The 19,242-nt window shown below is 40.1% G+C and overlaps 1 protein-coding gene across 1 annotated transcript in view; it reads left to right on the top strand.

The window, feature by feature from the left end:
• Window positions 1–19,242, top strand: part of PTPRK (protein tyrosine phosphatase receptor type K) — a 919,308-nt gene that overhangs the window by 707,511 nt on the left and 192,555 nt on the right. Inside the window, 2 exon segments of the mRNA XM_030196529.1 lie at window positions 5,054–5,327; window positions 13,196–13,232. Coding sequence (XP_030052389.1) covers window positions 5,054–5,327; window positions 13,196–13,232 — 311 coding nt within the window.

The raw sequence follows: 19,242 nt of genomic DNA, 5'->3' as shown, positions 1-19,242 counted from the left end.
AATAGTCTAGATGACTGAGCACTAATGATTGTACCAGGTTACGGAAAACACTCCTTGGGAAGAAAGGTCTTATTCTTTTTAATTTCCACATTGATTATTCTTCCACATTGATTATTCTTGAAGAAACTTTGTTGCCTCTGAATGATAATTACTTCTACAAAAGGACATTTTATTTTTCAATAGTTTCAGGGTTTATGCTAATAAAATATATGTTTCAAAGATAATCTCATAATTTGTGTATTTCAAGGCAGGAATGGTCAACCTTTATGCACAGAGCTACATGATTGTCAGTACTAGCCCTAGTGGTCTGCATCATTGCATAATGTCAGCACCAGAAAGGCATAGACCCTGGGATAAATAGGTAACAATTTAACTAAAAACAATGGAAACAAATGCCTAGAGAGGCTATTCTGAAACATATTTGTGAAATACAGTATTTAAAATCACCAAAACTCTGGTTATTGATGTTTTCTGAGTATACTTCCTATGGTCTTGAGGAATATATAAATTTCAAGGGTGGGCCGCAAGTTGCCCACCCCTGCTTCAAGGGTAAGACCTCCATAAAGGAAGATCCATGGGGGGATAAAAGGATAAGAAAATGAAATGAAGCAAATGAGGAACAAACATGGAAATAAGAAACAAATGCATAGTTATGATCATTTTGTTAAAAATAGATATAATTGAACTAAGGTGCAGAAAGAAAGAGAAAAATGATAAAAGGGGATGGAATGGTTCCCCTGGGAAGCTAAACTGAATCTTACAGTGATGAATAATGATAGAACAATCTCTAATCTGCCCTTTTAGGGCAAATTGTTGGAAAAAATGGTAGGTAGGCAGGCAGTTGATCACGTTCACTGACTACTGTCGCTTACTGAACCATTTGCAATTGGGTTTCCATTTATATCATGGTACTGAAATGTTGTTGATCCTTGCTGGAGAAGATCTATTTTCGTAGATATAAGGGAGAGGGGCTGTGTTGATCCTGTTAAATCTTTCCTCTGCCAGTCAGTATAGTTCAGGATGGTTTATTGCTGGATTGGTTAAAGGAGGCAGGAGTAGCAGGAATTGGATTACCCCAGTTATTGGAAAAATGTTCAAGGGTGGTAGTGGGTCAGTGGTCATCTTGCTGTTGAGATGTGAAACATGGTGATTTGGAAGGATATATTAATTTATATGTGGCTCCTTTGTGTAGAATGATTTATGACATGGGGCTTATTTGTTGTTTGTGTTTAGATGATTCTTGGTGGTTAATAGCTATGAAGGCATACGAGTTATTAAGGATCTCTGTATGAATACAGAATGGTTAAATATAAAGGTAAAGGTAGTTCTGTATCGGGGGTGTTCTGGAGCCGGCTCACAAAACCCGTTTAAGTTTTTAAGAATTTTGGGGGGAGTTGGTTAAAGTAGGGCCCCCCTGTGGCTACTTTAACAATCAGCTTCAAAATTTGGGTTTGAGCCCCTTACTGAACCCCCTTTTAATTTGCTGGCAGGGCTGCTGAGCCCTGTCAGCCAAATAAATGGACTGCCACTGCTCTCCACTGCTTGTTTCCAGCTCTGAGCCGGGAGCAGTGGCAGTCCATTTATTTGGCTGGTGGGGCTCAGCATCCCTGCCATAAAGGTATGCCTACTAGTGTGCTTGTATAGGGGAGGGGGGAATGAATGCATTTCGCCCCCCCCCCCCCCCCCCCAGTCCCCACCCTGCCCAAATTGCAGGGCTGGCTATGCCCGGAAAGAGCCTGATTTTAACTCTTTCAAAAAGTACAAAGACCAGGGAACACTCAATGAAATTACATGGAAATACTTTTAGAACAAACCATTGAATATTGCTTTGGAAGATCTAATGATATGACTAAGGATTACCAGCTAGTTTGATCCAAAAACTTATTGAACACAATTGCTTCTATGTCAAACTTGTCACGGAGTCAAGAGCAGTGAGCCCTTGGGCCACTACTGGTGAGCGGCAAACCACCCAAACAAGGATCTAAGCTGGAAACGGACAGGACTGGTACAAGTAGGACCAGAGCTGAGCGGAAGACAGGCAGGACTGGAACAAGCCGGTCCAGAACGAGCTGGACTGGAGCTGAAGGCAGGCAGGGCTGGAACAAGCAGTACTGGAGCTTGAAGGTAGGCAGCGCTGGAGCAAGCAGGACTGAAGCAAACAGGACTGGAACACAAGCTGAAAGCAGGCAGGACTGGAACACAAGCTGAAGGCAGGCAGTACTGGAGCAAACAGCACTGGAACATAAGCTGAAGGCAGGCAGGACTGGAACACAAGCTGAATGCAGGCAGTACTGGAGCAAACAGGACTGGAACAGAAGCTGAAAGCAGGCAGGGCTGGAACAGGCAGGATTGGAGCAAACAGGACTGGAACAGAAGCTGAAAGCAGGCAGGGCTGGAACAGGCAGGATTGGAGCAAACAGGACTGGAACAGAAGCTTGAAAGCAGGTAAGAAGTGCAATAGGCATTCACAGACAAGAGCTCATCTGAAGACCTCTGTTGCAAAGGAAGCTTTATAAAGGCATTTACTGATGATGTCACGAGTAAGAATGAGGCTTGGCAGCAGGAACACCAGAGCGAGGCTTGGCTGCAAGAACACCAAAGCAATGCTGGAACATCAGAATAGGACTGGAATGATCTCTGGAACACGTTTGGGAAACAGGGAGAAAGCAGTCCACAGCAGCCAAAGGGCCTGGTTACTGAGAGGAGAGGTGAATGTAGGCATGGGACACGGTCATAACCGTGACAAAACTAGGAGAAAAATGCAGATATTGGTGCCTATAATGGAGGAGCCTACCAAAATTATGTGTATTAGTACTATTTCTTTTTAATATCTTAATACTAATTTACCCAAACGCATACAGCTTTATTCATACCAATGACCTAGCAGTAGGAATGGAAGTAGATTTCACTCAGATCAAGCACATTCTTAGGGTAATATAGTAAAACTTAGCATACTATAGGATTCACAAACAAAACTTTTCTTCTCTGACTTTTATATGCAAATAAGCACACTAGAAAAATTGTGTATGAAGTTTTCTACAAGAAATTTTGCAAATGCTACACCTTAAAAGTGTGGGTGTATTTTTTTTTTAATTTATAATTTTCAATTTTATTATATAACTCATTAGAATATCACAAGAAAAGGAAATTACAAAGCTCCATTATTTATCTATAAACACATCATTATCTTTTTCTTCTTTCGACCAAAAATAAAAGTAGTTTGATCCAAGAATTAAACAAAGAGATTACAAGAAATAAATGAACAAAAGTTACTGCTACCAAACATACCAACCCCCCCCCCCCCCCCCCCCCCCCCAAGCCTATCTTACAGTGTCGTCTGGTTATCCAACTGTTACATTAACATCCTCTTTTGAAATTAGAAAATCTTCTAGCTGTTTGGGGTCAAAAAATTGAAACATTTTAGTTTGATACATTACTCTACAAATACAAGGAAATTTTAAGATGTAATTCGCTCCTAAGGCCAGCGTTCTCTGGCGCAGTGCTAAGAAAGCACTGCGCCTTTTTTGAGTCTCTCTAGCCAAATCCAGATATATTCTTATTTTTGATCCAAAAAAGGTAGATTGCAAAAGTCTAAATAAAAGTCTCAGAACTGCGTCGCGGTCCATTTCTAAAGCAAAAGCAACCAATATAGTTGACCTCTGGGTTATAACTTCCAGAGAGGATTCGAGAAATGATGTCAAGTTCATACCTTCTCCTCTATTAGGCTGGGAAATAGAGCTTTCCAAATTAACTTTGCTAGGTAAATACTGTGCCCGAACAATAGGAGGTAAGGAGTCACTAGACATACCCAATATCTCAGTCAAATATCTTTTTACCATATCAATAGAGGAAATTAAGGGGGATCTTGGGAAATTTGTAAACCTCAAATTGTCTTCTTGATTTGTTTTCTAAATATTCCTGTCCTTAATTGAGGTTTGACTAAGAACTTCCAAGGATTGTACTTTCTCTCCCACTTTTTCTAATGAAGAAACATTATTAGTGATTGTGCTTGCTGGAGGGCAACTTCCAATAATAGGGTGTATTTTTTTATATATTTTTTTTCTTCTGTTTTTTTTGAAAACCGGTGTGAAATCAGCTTATTTTTGCTACCTGATAATTATTAAAAAGCTGATTTGCATGGTCTTGTATTGCAACAACTCATTTACTGTTAATTTGAATAAAATGTCGCACAGAAAAACATGCAAAATGTATTTGGTGCAAATGCAAAAAACTTGGTAAGCAATGTTATGCATGTTAGCACACACTATTTTGTATTTTATCTTAAGATGAGGCTGTCATTATTAATGTTCTGAAGAAAACAATTCTTTAGTATGTATACGATATCTATCTGTCCTTATTTTATTTTTTGTAAGGAACAAGTATAGCAAACAATCTGTTAATCCTGTCTCTCATGTTTGTGTTTAAGCAAATAATTTTTTTTACTATGAAAGAAACTCCCATTGTCAAGTTACTGTCTCACATGATGCACTGAAGAACGTCTATAGACTAAAGTGAATTATTTCTAAACACTGAGGGCCCTATTTACTAAGATGTGCTAGCAATTTTATTGTGCGCTAGAGGGTGTCTCTAGCATTAGTGTGTGCTAAAATCGCTAGTGAGCCTATAGCACTGCTTAGTAAACAAGGCCCTGAAATTGCACAGTAGGGATAAGGACTTATGGAAGGTGTATAATTTGATCCTGTTTCCTGTCTGTGGGTTACCATTAGAATATCTCCTGCTGTTCTTCATGCTCATACATCAGAAAATAAAAACTGGAAAAAATAGGACTGATGAATGTTGACACTGATTTTACTAGCTTTTTTTTTATATAAAAGTTCCAAGACAAAGTTCACTCTATAGGAAATGCAAAGTTAAAATCCAACCCAGTAGCCATCAGGAGGAACCAGTGCTCTAAAATAAACATCATTTTGCATAGGCAAAAAGGTTTTCTACTTGAAGAGACAGTTAAATCTTTATTTTGCACTTAGAGTTCCTTTCTTGGAGATATCATCTGACATTTTATTTTCTCTTTTAACTTATTACCCCTTCATAGTGCCTACCAGATTGTGGTTGAAGAGCTTCATCCTCACCGAACAAAGCGGGAAACAGTCGGAATGGAATGTTACCAGATTCCGGTCGGCTATCAGAATGGTGCAAGTGGAGGATCCCCCTATTACTTTGCTGCAGAACTGCCCCCAGCTAACCTTCCTGAACCTGCTCCTTTCACAGTGGGCGACAACAGAACTTATCAAGGTTTTTGGAACCCACCTTTGACTCCCCGGAAAGGGTACAACATCTATTTTCAAGCTGTCAGTAGTGTGGAGAAGGTAAGAGTCGAGCAGCAAATTGCATGAGTTGGGAAATGGGAAGGTGTCTTGTGGAATCTGCAGGCTCTGTGTATCAAAGTGAGACTCTTATTCAAGTCTATGGTTGTATAACACAGACCTTAATGCTGCAGTGGGATGTATGATACAGGTGAATAGGCAAATGACATTTGATTCATGATTTACTTGAACATTTAGATGCTTTATTTGTAACTGAAACATGGTTGAATTCACTTCGGATACTAATGTGTTTTTATGCCCTCCTGGGTTTTAGGTATTGGCATATTCCTCGTTAGTAGTGGAGGGGAGATGGGGTGGCAATAATAGCAATGATCTCACATAATGGAACAGGAAGATTTAGGCATTGTAGTAGGAGTTGAAGTTGACCTCTTTTAAAATTTTGTGTACAATTCTGGAGACCGCACCTTCAAAAATTATAAACAGAATGGAGTTGGTCCAGAGGGTAGTTACTAATATGGTCAGTGGTCTTCATCATAAAGCGTATGGGGATAGACTTAAAAATCGCAATATGTATGCTTTGGAAGAAAGGTGGGAGAGGGGAGATACGATATACATTTAAATACCTATGCAGCATAAGTCCACAGGAGGTGAGTCAATTGAAAGGAAGCCTTGAAACAGAGTCATAGGATGAAGGTGAAAGGGGATAGACTCAGTAGTAACCTGAAGAAATACTTCTTCACGGAAAGGGTGGTGAATTTGTGGACTGGCCTCCAGGTGGAAGCGTTGGAGATGAAAATAGTGTCTGAATTCAAGAGAGCTTGGGGACAGGTACATAGGATCTCTAAGGGAGTGATCGGGAGAGTAGGTAACATGGATGGCCAGACTGGATAGCCCATATGGTCTTTAACTACCTACATTTTTCTATATTTCTATTACTTAAGGGTAAGACATTTCATCTGTTGTCTTTTTTAACTTTATAGCCCACCTTCTCTTGTTTGGAATAAATGGGAAAAAGTGAGTGAAAATATTTTACAGTTTAAATTTAGATGTGCAGATTTATTAGTTTTATGGGATTTCAATGCCCACTTTGATTCTGGAGTTTCTAGAGCTACCTTTGTTGTTTTTGCTTCAATCAAGTGGGTTGGAACACGTTCAGGCTACAATACAGCACATCAGGGGGAGCATTTACCTGATCCTATTTTTGTTTCTGATTTATCCCAAGCTTTGTTTTTTTGGTCTCTTGATTTGACCACTTTGTGGTGTGTTTTCAGTTATTGTGGTCTGAAAGGAAGAAGGCAATTGTTAAACAAAAAGTATGTAGAGGGCTAGTTGATGTTCCCAGTTGGGAAGGGGAAACTTTCAAAGATTTACAGGATTCAGGATAAGGATGTGCAGGAAATGTATGCTGATTGGGTTACTTGTTGAAGCTTCTTTCTAGATCAGTGGTTCTCAACCAATGTGTCCCCAAGAGATGGGAGGTGTGTCACAAAGAATTTGCTGTAAACAGCAAGCCTGTGTTAAATTTACAACCATCAGTGCCTGCAAGCGGGTAAACCAGCAATCTTGACAGTCAGTTCTTGAAATCCTCATAACTGGTCCCTAGTTCTGCTTCCCCACTACTCCCAATAATAACTGTTGCCTCCAGCCTCAACTGAAAATGTTGACGGTCTGCAGTCCATAGATTCTGAGTAGCATATATGCAGGTCGTTGTGTTGCTTCACAGTATCTTGACAGTGGAGGGATTTTGTGTTGCTGTTACTGAAGAGACACTAGAATTTGAATATATATTTGTTTTGTTGTTTGACTCATGAAAAATCTGGAACTGATGTGCTGCATACAGCTTTTGAGAAGGAATAGGCAAATTCATACTGCACCTGCATCAATTTTCAGAAATCTCTGTGAAGGAGTTTGTAAAGCCACCACTAACAGGGTGCAACACTGTAATCCATTAAAAAAAAATGCCAGTATGTACTCTAAAAGCATATTCCCATGGATGCGAAAATTGTTGCAACTCTTATTGCAGGCACATAGACACTGAAACATAGCCTGTGTCGGGTCCTTTCAATAAAGAATTGCCCATTGTTCTGTTCTTGAAGGTCCATTTGTGCATTTTGTTCAGCTTTGTCTGATTGGTATACTTTGGGCCCTCTCTTTTCTCCTTATAGAATTTACACTTAGCATGCAGCATCCCAGCATCTAACTTTGCATGACCTGGGTAGCATTATCCCATAAGTGGCAATATTCAGCTGCTATCTGTACAAGATATACATTTAGCTTAAGCCTGCTATTCTTAACTAGTGCCATGCTGGCAGTATATGTATTCCACAATGCAATCCCAACGCTATTTCAGTTTTATATATTTAAAGAAGTAGCTTAAATACTTCTCACCATTCATCCAGTGTATGTAAATTGGAAATCCCGATAAGTCAGACTCTTCCTGCAAAAAGCTAAGAAGAGAAATAGTGTCTCCTGTGCTGTACAAAATCCAAACAGAGAACCGATGCACATTTTTCTAAGCAGACATATTTTAGTAACTAAAAATGTAAAATAAAATGCCCTTTTCCCCCTATCTTTAGTGTTTGGACATATCTGATTGCATCGCTTTTCCCTGTTCCCCTTGTTGATCTTCTGTTAAATCCTTTTCTGCAATCTTGTTTTTTTATTTGTTCTCCCTCCTATTTTTTTCTTTATATCTGACATTTCCTTTTTGTCTGTTTTATCACTCCTCTTTCTCTGCCTTTCTCACACTGCAGTCCTCAGTCTCTCCTTATCTCTCACATACCAGCATTCTACTCACACCCCTTCTCAGCTCTTTGCATTCCCCCTCTGTCTCTCACTCCTTCCTCAGCTTCCTAGTCCCCCTTGTCTTTCACCCACCTACTCCCTAGCACATAGGCGCCCCGCATAAGAGGCTTGGGGAGGAGCCCAACCCTGACCATCTTGTGTTTCTTCTGCTGCCCGCCGTCTCCATCGTCATTTTTACTGCACTGAAGAGTTCTGCCTCGGCACCGGCAATTCAGAGTCAGCCTTCTGCCAGCGTCGGGTCTTTCTCTTCAGGCGTGTCTCACTCCCTCCCAGCTCTGCAGAAAAGAGGAAGTTACCTTAGAGTCCAGGACGCCCCTGAGGAGAAGCCCCGACGCTGGCAGAAGGCTGACTCTGAGTCTCTGAATTGCCAGTGCTGAGGGAGAACTCTTCAGGGCAGTAAAAATGACGACGGGAGACAGCAGGCAGCAGAAGAAACAGGGAGAAAGATGCAAGACTCACAAGACGAGTGGAAGTGAGCCTTTCTAGCCCAGTAAGTAAACATGGAAGCCAATTTGGTTAATGTGTTTCCCCAGCCTAACATCCTCACTGCCTTCAGCCCAAACAAAACAAACAAACTTTTGAGCTGCTGCATCCAGGTTGTTCTAAAGCTGTTTCTGTTAATAGGCACGGTATTGCAGCTGGTAGAAAAAGCGATTATAAACTCTGTAGTTTGTGCTTATATATCATGTTTCTGTTTCTTGAGAGTTTATCTGAGTTTATCTTAACTGTTGTTGTACTCTGCCTTGGGAAGCTGGTGTTATAAAGATGATAGAATACTGTATATTGAAATTAAATGGAAGTAGAATTAAACTCACCTTTCATTGGGGCACATGGAATCACATTTTAATGTCATCTCATTTGTAGGAATTAGCATTTTAGATACACAACTGGATTATTCTGTTTTTAGGCATGTTTCAGGGACAAGTGGTTTTATAGGTCAAAATAAAAATAAATATTTTTTAATGCAGATCTCTTTTGTTTAAACATAACTAAATGGGCTATAAGCCCCTAATGGTGTACTAGGTTCTGCCCACTGTAATATTTTTGGTACAGTAACGTTCTGAGTGTGTTTTTGCACAAAGTTGTGTATAGTGTTTTGCAGTTGAGCGATTATGGTTAGTATATGCTTTGAGCAACCACGTTATTCTTTGACATATGATATGTATCTAATATCTAAATTTAATAAAAGGTATTAATTGTGACTTATTTTTATTTATTTTTTGTCTGTGTGTTATCAGACAATTATGGATTTAAGCTCCACCCCTGGCCCCACCCCTAACTCCGCCCCTTTAGCCTCCCCAAACAGTTGGACCACCGACCACCTATGCCCTAGCACCTCATTTCTAACCTGCCTTCCTTCCTTACACCTAGTGCCTACCCTCCCCCCCCCTTTCCTCAGCACCTGGTATCTGCCTAAGTTATCAGATGCCTCCGTGTCTTGGAAGACAGAATGAGACAGTCCTGATACTTCCTAGAGCCATCTGGTAATCTTGCTCCTTCCTCAGCACCTAGTACCTGCCTCCCCTCCATTCCCTGTACTCCAGATAAAGTTACCAGATTGCTCCAAGTCATGGAGCACCAGCTGATTTATCTGGCACCAGTCCTCTGCCTTCCATGTCTAATGCCCAACTTTTCAACCTGTTCTCACCACTTTCTATATATATATATATATATATTGGGATCATGCTTAAATCCTGACACACCATTGGCCTCCAGTAGCTCTGCTGGTAGTCTATTCCAGGAATCAGCCACTCTCTCTGTAAACAAGTATTGCCTCTTAATTTGTTTGATCTATCCTTCCAAAATCATGTCATGATCTTATCCATGAATTTCTTTATGTGTGATACCTTGTAAAATACTCACATACATTCTGCTGTCTGAATTATACGATTCAAAACACGAGAGTTTATTTCACTGATCTACACAATATGCTCTACACTTTTGATGTGAACGAACACTCAGAGAATAATTTAGAAAGTTCTTTTGGTAGCTCCACGTTTGGTATGTTTAGACCTGTGCAGCTTCTATTCCCAACAAAGACAGTGGTGATAAACAAGTCACTGACATTACAATTGTTTCAAACAAAATTTGCTTTTATTTCAATCCAGATGTTGAAAAAATTGATGACCCGCAGACAACATTGTAGGTCTTTCCCCATTCTGGCTTTATACAATCAGTTTTGACCCCTGAGGCAGGGTGTTCAGCCAAAATATAACCCCACCAGGTCATCATTTTTTTTTTTTTTTTACATCTGGATTGAAGTAAGTCATTTTGTTTGGAACACTTGCGGCGTCGGGGTCCTCCTCCTGGTTGCCACTGCTGTTCTGTTCTGATTACCTTTGGAAACATTTCTTCTCTTGTTCTCAGTTTCAGTTCATACAACAGACACAGCTTGATTCTTCATCCAGGAATATTAATTCAGAAACTACTGTAGTTGGACATGAATAGGCTCTCTTTATATTAAGGTTCCTTGTTGAGGCAATTTTTGAAACTTAAAGAATTCGGTTTGCTGTGACAAATGGTGTGAAAAAGTATGCAATCAAGACTCTTTGGTTTCTTCTTAATTAAATTTTGACTGTTTCTATTATTCTTTCACACTGAAAGTGTAGAGTACATTGTAAGATTTATTTATTTATTGTTTGGATTTTGCTCAAACCTTTTTCAGTAGTAGCTCAAAGTGAGTTACATTCAGGTGCATTGGGTATTTTCCCTAGCCCAGGAGGGCTTGAAGTCTAATTTTGTACTTGAGGCAATGGAGGGTTAGGTGACTTGCCTAAGATCACAAGGAGCAGCAAACAAGCTCCTTCAGTGTCTTTTGAATTGTGTTGGTTTTTGTTTTTTTTTTTTAGACGGCAGAATGTTAAAGGGTGTGAAGACTTTTACCATGCACGATACTTTTTAAAAGTTCAGAAAAACCTGCAAGTTGGGTTTGTCCATAAGAACATGAGACAAATTATAGCTTCTTTAGAAGGCGTACATGCCTGTAGAGAGCCTTCTCTGCTTATCAGCTTTGATACTGAAAAAGCATTTGATAGGGTTGATTGGCATTTTATGTATATAGTGTTGGGGAAATATGGTGGCATTGGATGCTTCAGTAATGCAATAAATGCCCTATATAATGCCCCTATAGCATCCTTGTTGGTAAATGGGCTCATGTTTGCACCATTTGGCATTTATAGGGGCATGAGACAGGGCTGCCCCCTCTCACCATTTTGTTTGTATTAATATTAGATCCTTTAATTAGGTAAATACTAGCTAACCCAGAAATAAAAGGCATTAGGGTGACATATTGAGTTTAAAATTTTGGCGTTCAGAGATGATCTCTTGGTACACTTAGCGAACCATGTTCACTCTCCCAACACTACTGGAGAGCTTTCGAGAATATGGAGAGGTTTTTTTGACTTATGAAGAAGCTCTCCAGGAGTTCGCATCTAGAAAAAATAAATTTTCAAAAGTGAACTCTGTGCAGCGAGGCATCCACTTTGAGATTGTTATATGTGAATGCCTTGCATAAAGTCTTTTCCTCCCATGTAATAACTTATTTGAGAGAGATTCACTTGCTGTACGTAGACAGTGAAATTATATTCTTTAGCAAGTACCAGGTGTTGTTAGACTTTGTTTGTAATCAGACTAAGAGAGTCCTATTAGAAGCTTTGCATAGTGATCTGCATGTGACTAGCAACATTTACATATATATATAGATTGGATGCACATGTAAATGGCAATTTTATAATGGTGCTATACCTAAAATTGCCTCACGATGTATAGATTCAAAGGGCATGAGTTCTGGGTGCCCCCCACCCCCCCCCCCCCCCCCGAAGTGTATTTTCCATTTTGCAATGGAAAATACCTGCATAATTCTCCTTCTACATTTATACCTGTTCCAAGGCAGTGCTAGGTGTTAGTTACCTACATGTTTGGACTTGGGGTTTCCACCAGTAATTGAGTGACAACTGTGCTTACCTCTTTGGTGTCTGACAGTGCCCCAAAATTTTAAACGTAATTTACTTCACTCTTCTCCTTAATTGGCTCCTCATGTATTTGTTCTTTTGTGAAATCCAGCAGTTAGTGGTAGGAAATACCTGAGAAGCCCTGAATGTCATTCTTATTCAGAAAGTATATGTTTGTGAAATCTATGTTCCTACTGTATAAGCCAGCAAACACGCTTGTATATGTCGGTGTCACATATATTTTAGAAAAGGCTCCATGTTCAGCAGAGCCTTTTGTAAAATACTCTTGTGAAAATTTCTACCTTGATTTCCCAATTCCTACCTAGACAACATATGCAATGAGTTTCATGCCTGTATGGAAGGACAGCTTTATTTTGTGGCTCATCTTTTATTGGACAATGAAAAGAGACATTTCTCAGATAATAGAACATTGTTTGACCTTACAGTTTGATGTTTTGATAGAATTATAAAAAATATGGTTGGAAGGGCCCCAAGGATTATCTAGTCTATTCTCCAATGGTTGGAGATTCCATCCCTATCCAATGTAGCTTTTTTTAGTGCTTAATTATCTGTACAGGTATATTTTTAATACTGCCTAACCTAAATTTTCCCTTACCTTAAGATGATGATTTTTTAGTGTAGCTTCTTCCCTCCCCATCCCTCTCTTACTTGGACTATTATATCTTGGACTCTTCTTGGCTTTCACCTGTTTCCCACATCCTTCTTGAAGTGTGGAGCCCCTGTCCCTTGCTTACTTTTTCCAAGTCCCAGTACTGGAAGTTCATCTCACGGGAACAGCCTTGGGCAGATAAAGCCATACATAGGTACTGAACATTCTAAGACCAGTCCTTCCAAGTACAATTGACCATTCTCTTCAGTCCTGCTGAAGCATAACTCAGATATCTTGTTACACTTTATAACTGTGGCCTACATGGAGGTTGGAGTGCTGTTTGGGGGTAATACTGGAAATCTATCTTTATTTATTTCTTACTAGTTTAAACAATATTAATTTCTTTAAACTCTAGCTATCTGCATTACTTTGCATTGTGACCTCAGATCAATCTTAGAAAAGTCTAATACTGCTTGTGAAGAGACAGATGCTAACACACAAATTAACTGCATTTTCTTTTTTATTTTTAATTGCCCTTTCAACAGGAAACTAAAACACAATGTGTACGAATTGCTACGAAAGGTAAGAAGTTTCTTCTCTGTCCCTTCTCATTTCATAGATATAGACTTTGCTGCCTGCCTCAAAGCCTAATTAAATATGGCATTTCTATTAAGAGTATTTGTACCACAGCTTAATTTTGCAGCTGGAAAATTACTTTGATGCACTTGGTTGTCTTAAAGTAGAGGAGGAGCTTTTACCTCTTTCTTGGGGCTCAGCTAGGAGAGTAGTGCTGCTTGCGCTGTTGCAAATACCAGCAGGATTGAGGTAAAATGAGAAAAGTTAATTTCTGTTTTGTGCTTCGATTGGTTCTGTCTTTGCAGCACTAGCTCAAAGGTAGAAAATCAAGCAAATGATCTTAAATGTATCTTCAGATTTGAGAACCACATGGTCCATATCTAATTAGTGTGTTATGAGCATATATGATGAAAGGGACATTTGCTGAGGGGGTTGTGTTCTTTCTTGGGATGGAAGGATGCTGTATGAAGGGTTTATTATCCAAGAAACATACAAGGATAAGTTCCACCCCATTCATAGCTGCCAGGGCAAATTTTGTAGGAATATCATTGATGCACTTCTGGATCATGAGAACATTTTGGTTCTGTATCTACAGCAAAACTAGTTCAGGTGGTTCAAAAAATGAAGGATTCTCAATGTAAGTCAGATAGCTGTCATACGACTATGATGAAATCAATTTGTGAGGTTATTGCTTCTTTCTGTAAAGTATTTTTAGTGCATCCTTTTCTCAGAGTGGTTGGTTCCAAATATTTTAAAGATGTTTGAAGTTCCTTCTGACCCCAGTAATTTTTGACCAATTTTAAATGTACTTTTCCTGGCAAAAGTGATGATGCAAGTTTTTCTACGACAACAAACAAAACTATCTAAATGAGTTAAATCAGCATGACTTCAGAACTCACATCACATGTAAAGTTTTAATGTTTGTATTAGTATTGTATTGTAATTTGGATTTATTTATTTACAACATTTGTATCCCACATTTCCCCAACCTCAGTGGCGAATTATTTCATAAGGGTCAGAAAAAAACCCCCACTTAGCTCGCCTTGCTTCCTCACTGGTCTATAAAGACTTAGAATTTTTTATTATTATTATTGATTATCACTATTTAGCTTAATTAAAAAAAAACTCTTAAGGTATATTATGAAGATAAAGCAGTTTGTATTTAATTACAAGGAACAACGTTGGATATACACATTAGACACTTTGTCCCCTAGGGGTATGAATAACAAATTGGATTGGGGTTCTTTGCTGTGACGCATAAACTCCTGTTTTCACTGATTGATTTTCGCTATCGCTGATTTGTTGTAGATTTTTTTGAACTGATTGGCCACGGACCATGTTTAAAGAGATGTTGTTTCATGGTGTGCATAACAGTGAGTGAATTTAGACAATTTTTTGAGCAGTGCCTCTTATATTCTGTATTTTATTTTTTGTTTCTCGCAGCTGTTGCGAAACATGCCACATGTTGGCCAGTGGTCCTACATTTTGAAAATGATAAACTGAGTACAAACTTTTGAGTCAAGCTAAATAGTTATAATCAATAATAATCAATTCTAAGCCATTATAGACCAGTGAGGACACTAAAGCCAACAGCACAGAAGCTTAGCTCTCCGATGCTCAAAGGAAATGGCATTCAAATATATGCGCCATATGAAACCAAAAACAAGGGGGAGGAATGTGCCAGGCAAAGGTACGTAAGAGTTTCGTGGTAAGCACAGCTCATGTGCACATGCCCAGGCAAGCCCAGAAGTGCACAATAAGAGATCCAAGGTGTGACCACTTGTGTGGGTAGAGCCAGAGATCCACTGGATAAGTTAAAGATCAGACAATAGGGTGTTAAAATGCAAAGCCCTAGAGCAAAAGGAATCATTTAAATGTACATTGAAATCACTTAAAATTATGATATGTACGGTTAATAATTGAAAAATGTTATCCCAAATTGTAGCAGAAAAACCTGGGGGCAGTATAAAATTAAATAAATTACCAACTGCATCTGTAGCTTAACTAGTATGTATTCTTCCTTTTCTTTCCTACTATTACTAATAGCATTTGTATAGCACCATACTTTAGTTATACTGTTGCCTTTCTGAGGTTTAGTATAGATTTGATACAGTGGGATCACCAGGTAGAGGTACTCAGCAAGACGAAAAAAAATTGTATTCTATCCTAGTACCATTTATTCCTCCTTCCAATAAACCTTACTAAGGAAAGAGAATGGGACTTGATATACCACTTTCCTGTGCTTTTTTGCAACTACATTCAAAGTGGATTACATAGTATATACAGGTACTTATTTGTACCTGGGGCAATGGAGGGTTAAGTGACTTGCCCAGAGTCACAAAGAGCAGCAGTGGGAATCGAACCCAGTTTCCCAGAATCAAAGTCCACTGCACTAGGCTACTTCTCCACTCCTTTTCTTTTTTTTTTTTTTTGTTTTTTTTAACTTAAATGTGCGAGTGAATTTTTGTGGAAGTATTTCCCATATGGCTGCTCCCTGAACTTATGTGAAATTGTAGCAGAGGTTTTCCAGGTTGTCTATTACTTCAGCTTATGTACTGTTCAAATAGCGCACAGTACGCTGCTGAAAAGCATTACCTTTATGACACTAAGCCAGAGCAAGTGAGGGATATTGCATTCATTGTAGCATTGCATTTTATTTACACGGTTCATACGAACAGCCCAGTCCTGTGGCAGGAAGGAGTATGACCTTTTAAGGTGCCAACTTCCACACTGGTTCCATTCTGTTTACCTGTCCGAGTGTACTGTAGTGAGCTTGGGTACCAGCATATGAGCAAGATTCTTCTGCTCAGAATTTGATGCAAAAGAAATCCCAAACAAGTGGGCGTCACTCTGCCCTGGTGTGATTGGGCAGTACAGAATACTGTACTTTACTTTCAACATCAGAGCCACACGAGTCATAAACCCTCAAAAGACAATTTGTTCAGGGACTGCAGTGCTTCATTTCTTCAGGATGTCAGTGGCTTGTTGAAACAAGTCACTGGTGCTTTTCAGATTCAGTATGCATGGAAGACGGTTGGCGTGAGCCTATTGATACTCTTGTGAGTAGTTTTGTTTTATAATCTAGCACAGAATTGATGCCTGTCAGAAAAATTCACACTTGGCTAATTTAGATTTTGTTAGAAGAAATTAGTCTGGTAACTTGCGCAGCTGGGTTTCTGTCGCATGATTCAGTTTGACATCAATTGGGTCATAATGCATTTACCTCAGCAAGTGTTGATTAGTTAAGTTGGCCTTATCAATAGTAAACTAATGAAGGTGAGTTAATTTTAAATTGAAATGCATTCATTTTCCTATCCCTAGATAGCATTTTAGTGCAATCATGTCTCACCTTATGTTTCCTAATTAACAAATAACAGTGGCTACGATACAAGAGTCACACATAGCAAAGTGCCAGTGCTACCATACAGGGTCAGCCCAATTGTTAAGTAATACCAGGCAGGCTCCTAGGGCCACAGCTTTGGGGGGGGGGGGGGGGGAGAGGAACAAAGTGGAGCTGCAGCCGGAGCAAAACAGTACATCCTGGCAGTCTCAAACTGGAGGAAGTACTTTCACCAGCAAGAAGGATGGGTACTCTTTAAATAGGAACATAAAGTTTTTTATAGAAACATGTCTTTTTTTTGTTTGTTTTTTACAGAATAATCTTTACTTTATGAAGGGTGGTGTTGGGGTGATCATGATAGGGCAAGTTAATTGAGGGAGGAAGGGATGCAATGCCATACCAATGCATCCCCTCCTCCCTGTGGAAAGCGATGGCCACAAATGCTCATAGTCCTAAGCAATAAAGTTCATGACCTTCAAGCCCTGATGTTGGAGGCAGACTTAGATGTTGTTGCAATCACAGAGACATGGCTCAACAGTTCCCACGAATGGGATGCAAGCATACCAGGCTATAATCTATTTAGGAAGGATAGAGAGGGTCGTAAAGGTGGAGGAGTAGCTCTGTATGTGAGGAATGATATGGCGACTGAAATGACAGGGACCTGGGGAAAAGAAGAAGCAATATGGATCACCTTAAAAAGAGAGGATAGAACCTCTGTCCACGTGGGTGTTGTCTACAGACCCCCCACACAATTAGAGGAACTAGATAAAGATCTGATTGCAGATATTCAAAAATTAGGAAAGAAAAAAGAGGTTCTGTTGATGGGAGATTTCAATCTGCCGGATGTAGATTGGAAGGTTCCGTCTGCCAAATCGGAAAGAAGTAGAGAGATCGTGGATGCTTTCCAAAGTGCTCTGCTCAGACAGATGGTGACGGAACCCACGAGGGAGGGAGCGATGCTGGATCTGGTGCTCACAAATGGGGATAGTGTGTCAAATGTGCGAGTGTGTGCACACCTGGGAAGCAGTGACCATCAAACGGTTTGGTTTGATATAACAGCTGAAGTGGAGGGCGGCCACTCTAAACTCAAAGTCCTGGATTTCAAGCGTGCTGACTTTAGTAAAATGAGGGAATACCTGAGGAAGAAGATGATGGGCAGGGAGGACGAACATGAAGTGGAAGGGCAGTGGTCCAGGCTGAAAGAAACAATAAATAGGGCCACAGACCTTTATGTAAGGAGAGTAAATAAAAGCAAGAGGAAAAGGAAACCGATATGGTTCTCCAAGCAAGTAGCTGAGAAAATAAAGGCTAAAGAGTTGGCATTCCAGAAATATAGAAAATCTCAAGCAGAGGAACACGGGGAGGAATACCGGATGAAACTGAAAGAAGCCAAGAGAGAGATACGTCTGGCGAAGGCGCAAGCGGAAGAACAAATGGCTAGAAATGTAAGGAGGGGCGACAAAAATTGTGAGACTAAAAGATACAGCGAACCGCTATGTAGATAATGATGAAGAAAAAGCCAATTTGCTAAATAGATACTTTCGTTCGGTTTTCACTGAAGAAAATCCTGGAGAAGGACCGCGAGGGACTGGCAAAAGTACACCTGAGAATGGAATGGATATAGCACCGTTCACGGAAGAGAGTGTGTATCAACAACTTGGAAAGCTAAAGGTGGACAAAGCCATGGGACCGGACGGGATCCACCCCAGAATATTGAGGGAGCTCAGAGAGGTCCTGGCGGGTCCTCTTAAAGATTTGTTTAATAAATCCTTGGAGACGGGAGAGGTTCCGAGGGACTGGAGAACAGCGGAGGTGGTACCTCTTCACAAAAGTGGTGATAGGGAAGAAGCTGGAAACTAAAGGCCAGTAAGCCTCACTTCGGTTATTGGAAAAGTAATGGAAGCCATGCTGAAGGAAAGGATAGTGAATTTCCTAGAAGCCAACAAGCTGCAAGATCCGAGACAACATGGTTTTACCAGAGGGAAATCGTGCCAAACGAATCTCATAGAATTCTTTGATTGGGTAACTGGAGAATTGAATCATCAACGTGCTATAGACGTAATCTACTTAGATTTTAGCAAAGCTTTTGACGCAGTTCCTCACAGGAGGCTCTTAAATAAACTAGATGGGCTGAAGATAGGTCCCGAAGTGGTGAACTGGATTAGGAACTGGTTGACGGACAGACGACAGAGGGTGGTGGTAAATGGAGTTCGCTCAGAGGAGGGAAAGGTGAGTAGCGGAGTGCCTCAGGGATCGGTGCTGGGGCCGATTCTGTTCAATATATTTGTGAGTGACATTGCCGAAGTGTTAGAAGGTAAAGTTTGCCTATTTGCGGATGATACTAAGATTTGCAACAGAGTGGACACCCGGGAGGGAGTGGAAAGCATGAAAAGGGATCTGAGGAAGCTAGAAGAATGGTCTAAAGTTTGGCAATTAAAATTCAATGCGAAGAAATGCAAAGTGATGCATTTAGGGAGTAGAAACCCACGAGAGACGTATGTGTTAGGCGGGGAGAGTCTGATAGGTACTGAGGGGGAGAGGGATCTTGGGGTGATAGTATCCGAGGATCTGAAGGCGACAAAACAGTGTGACAAGGCGGTGGCCGTAGCGAGAAGGTTGCTAGGCTGTATAGAGAGAGGTGTGATCAGCAGAAGAAAGGAAGTGTTGATGCCCCTG

Source organism: Microcaecilia unicolor, chromosome 3 (assembly GCF_901765095.1).
Source record: "Microcaecilia unicolor chromosome 3, aMicUni1.1, whole genome shotgun sequence".
Taxonomy (NCBI): domain Eukaryota; kingdom Metazoa; phylum Chordata; class Amphibia; order Gymnophiona; family Siphonopidae; genus Microcaecilia; species Microcaecilia unicolor.
The sequence above is the reverse complement of the archived record's forward strand: the minus strand, read 5'-3'. Positions and strand labels throughout refer to the sequence as shown.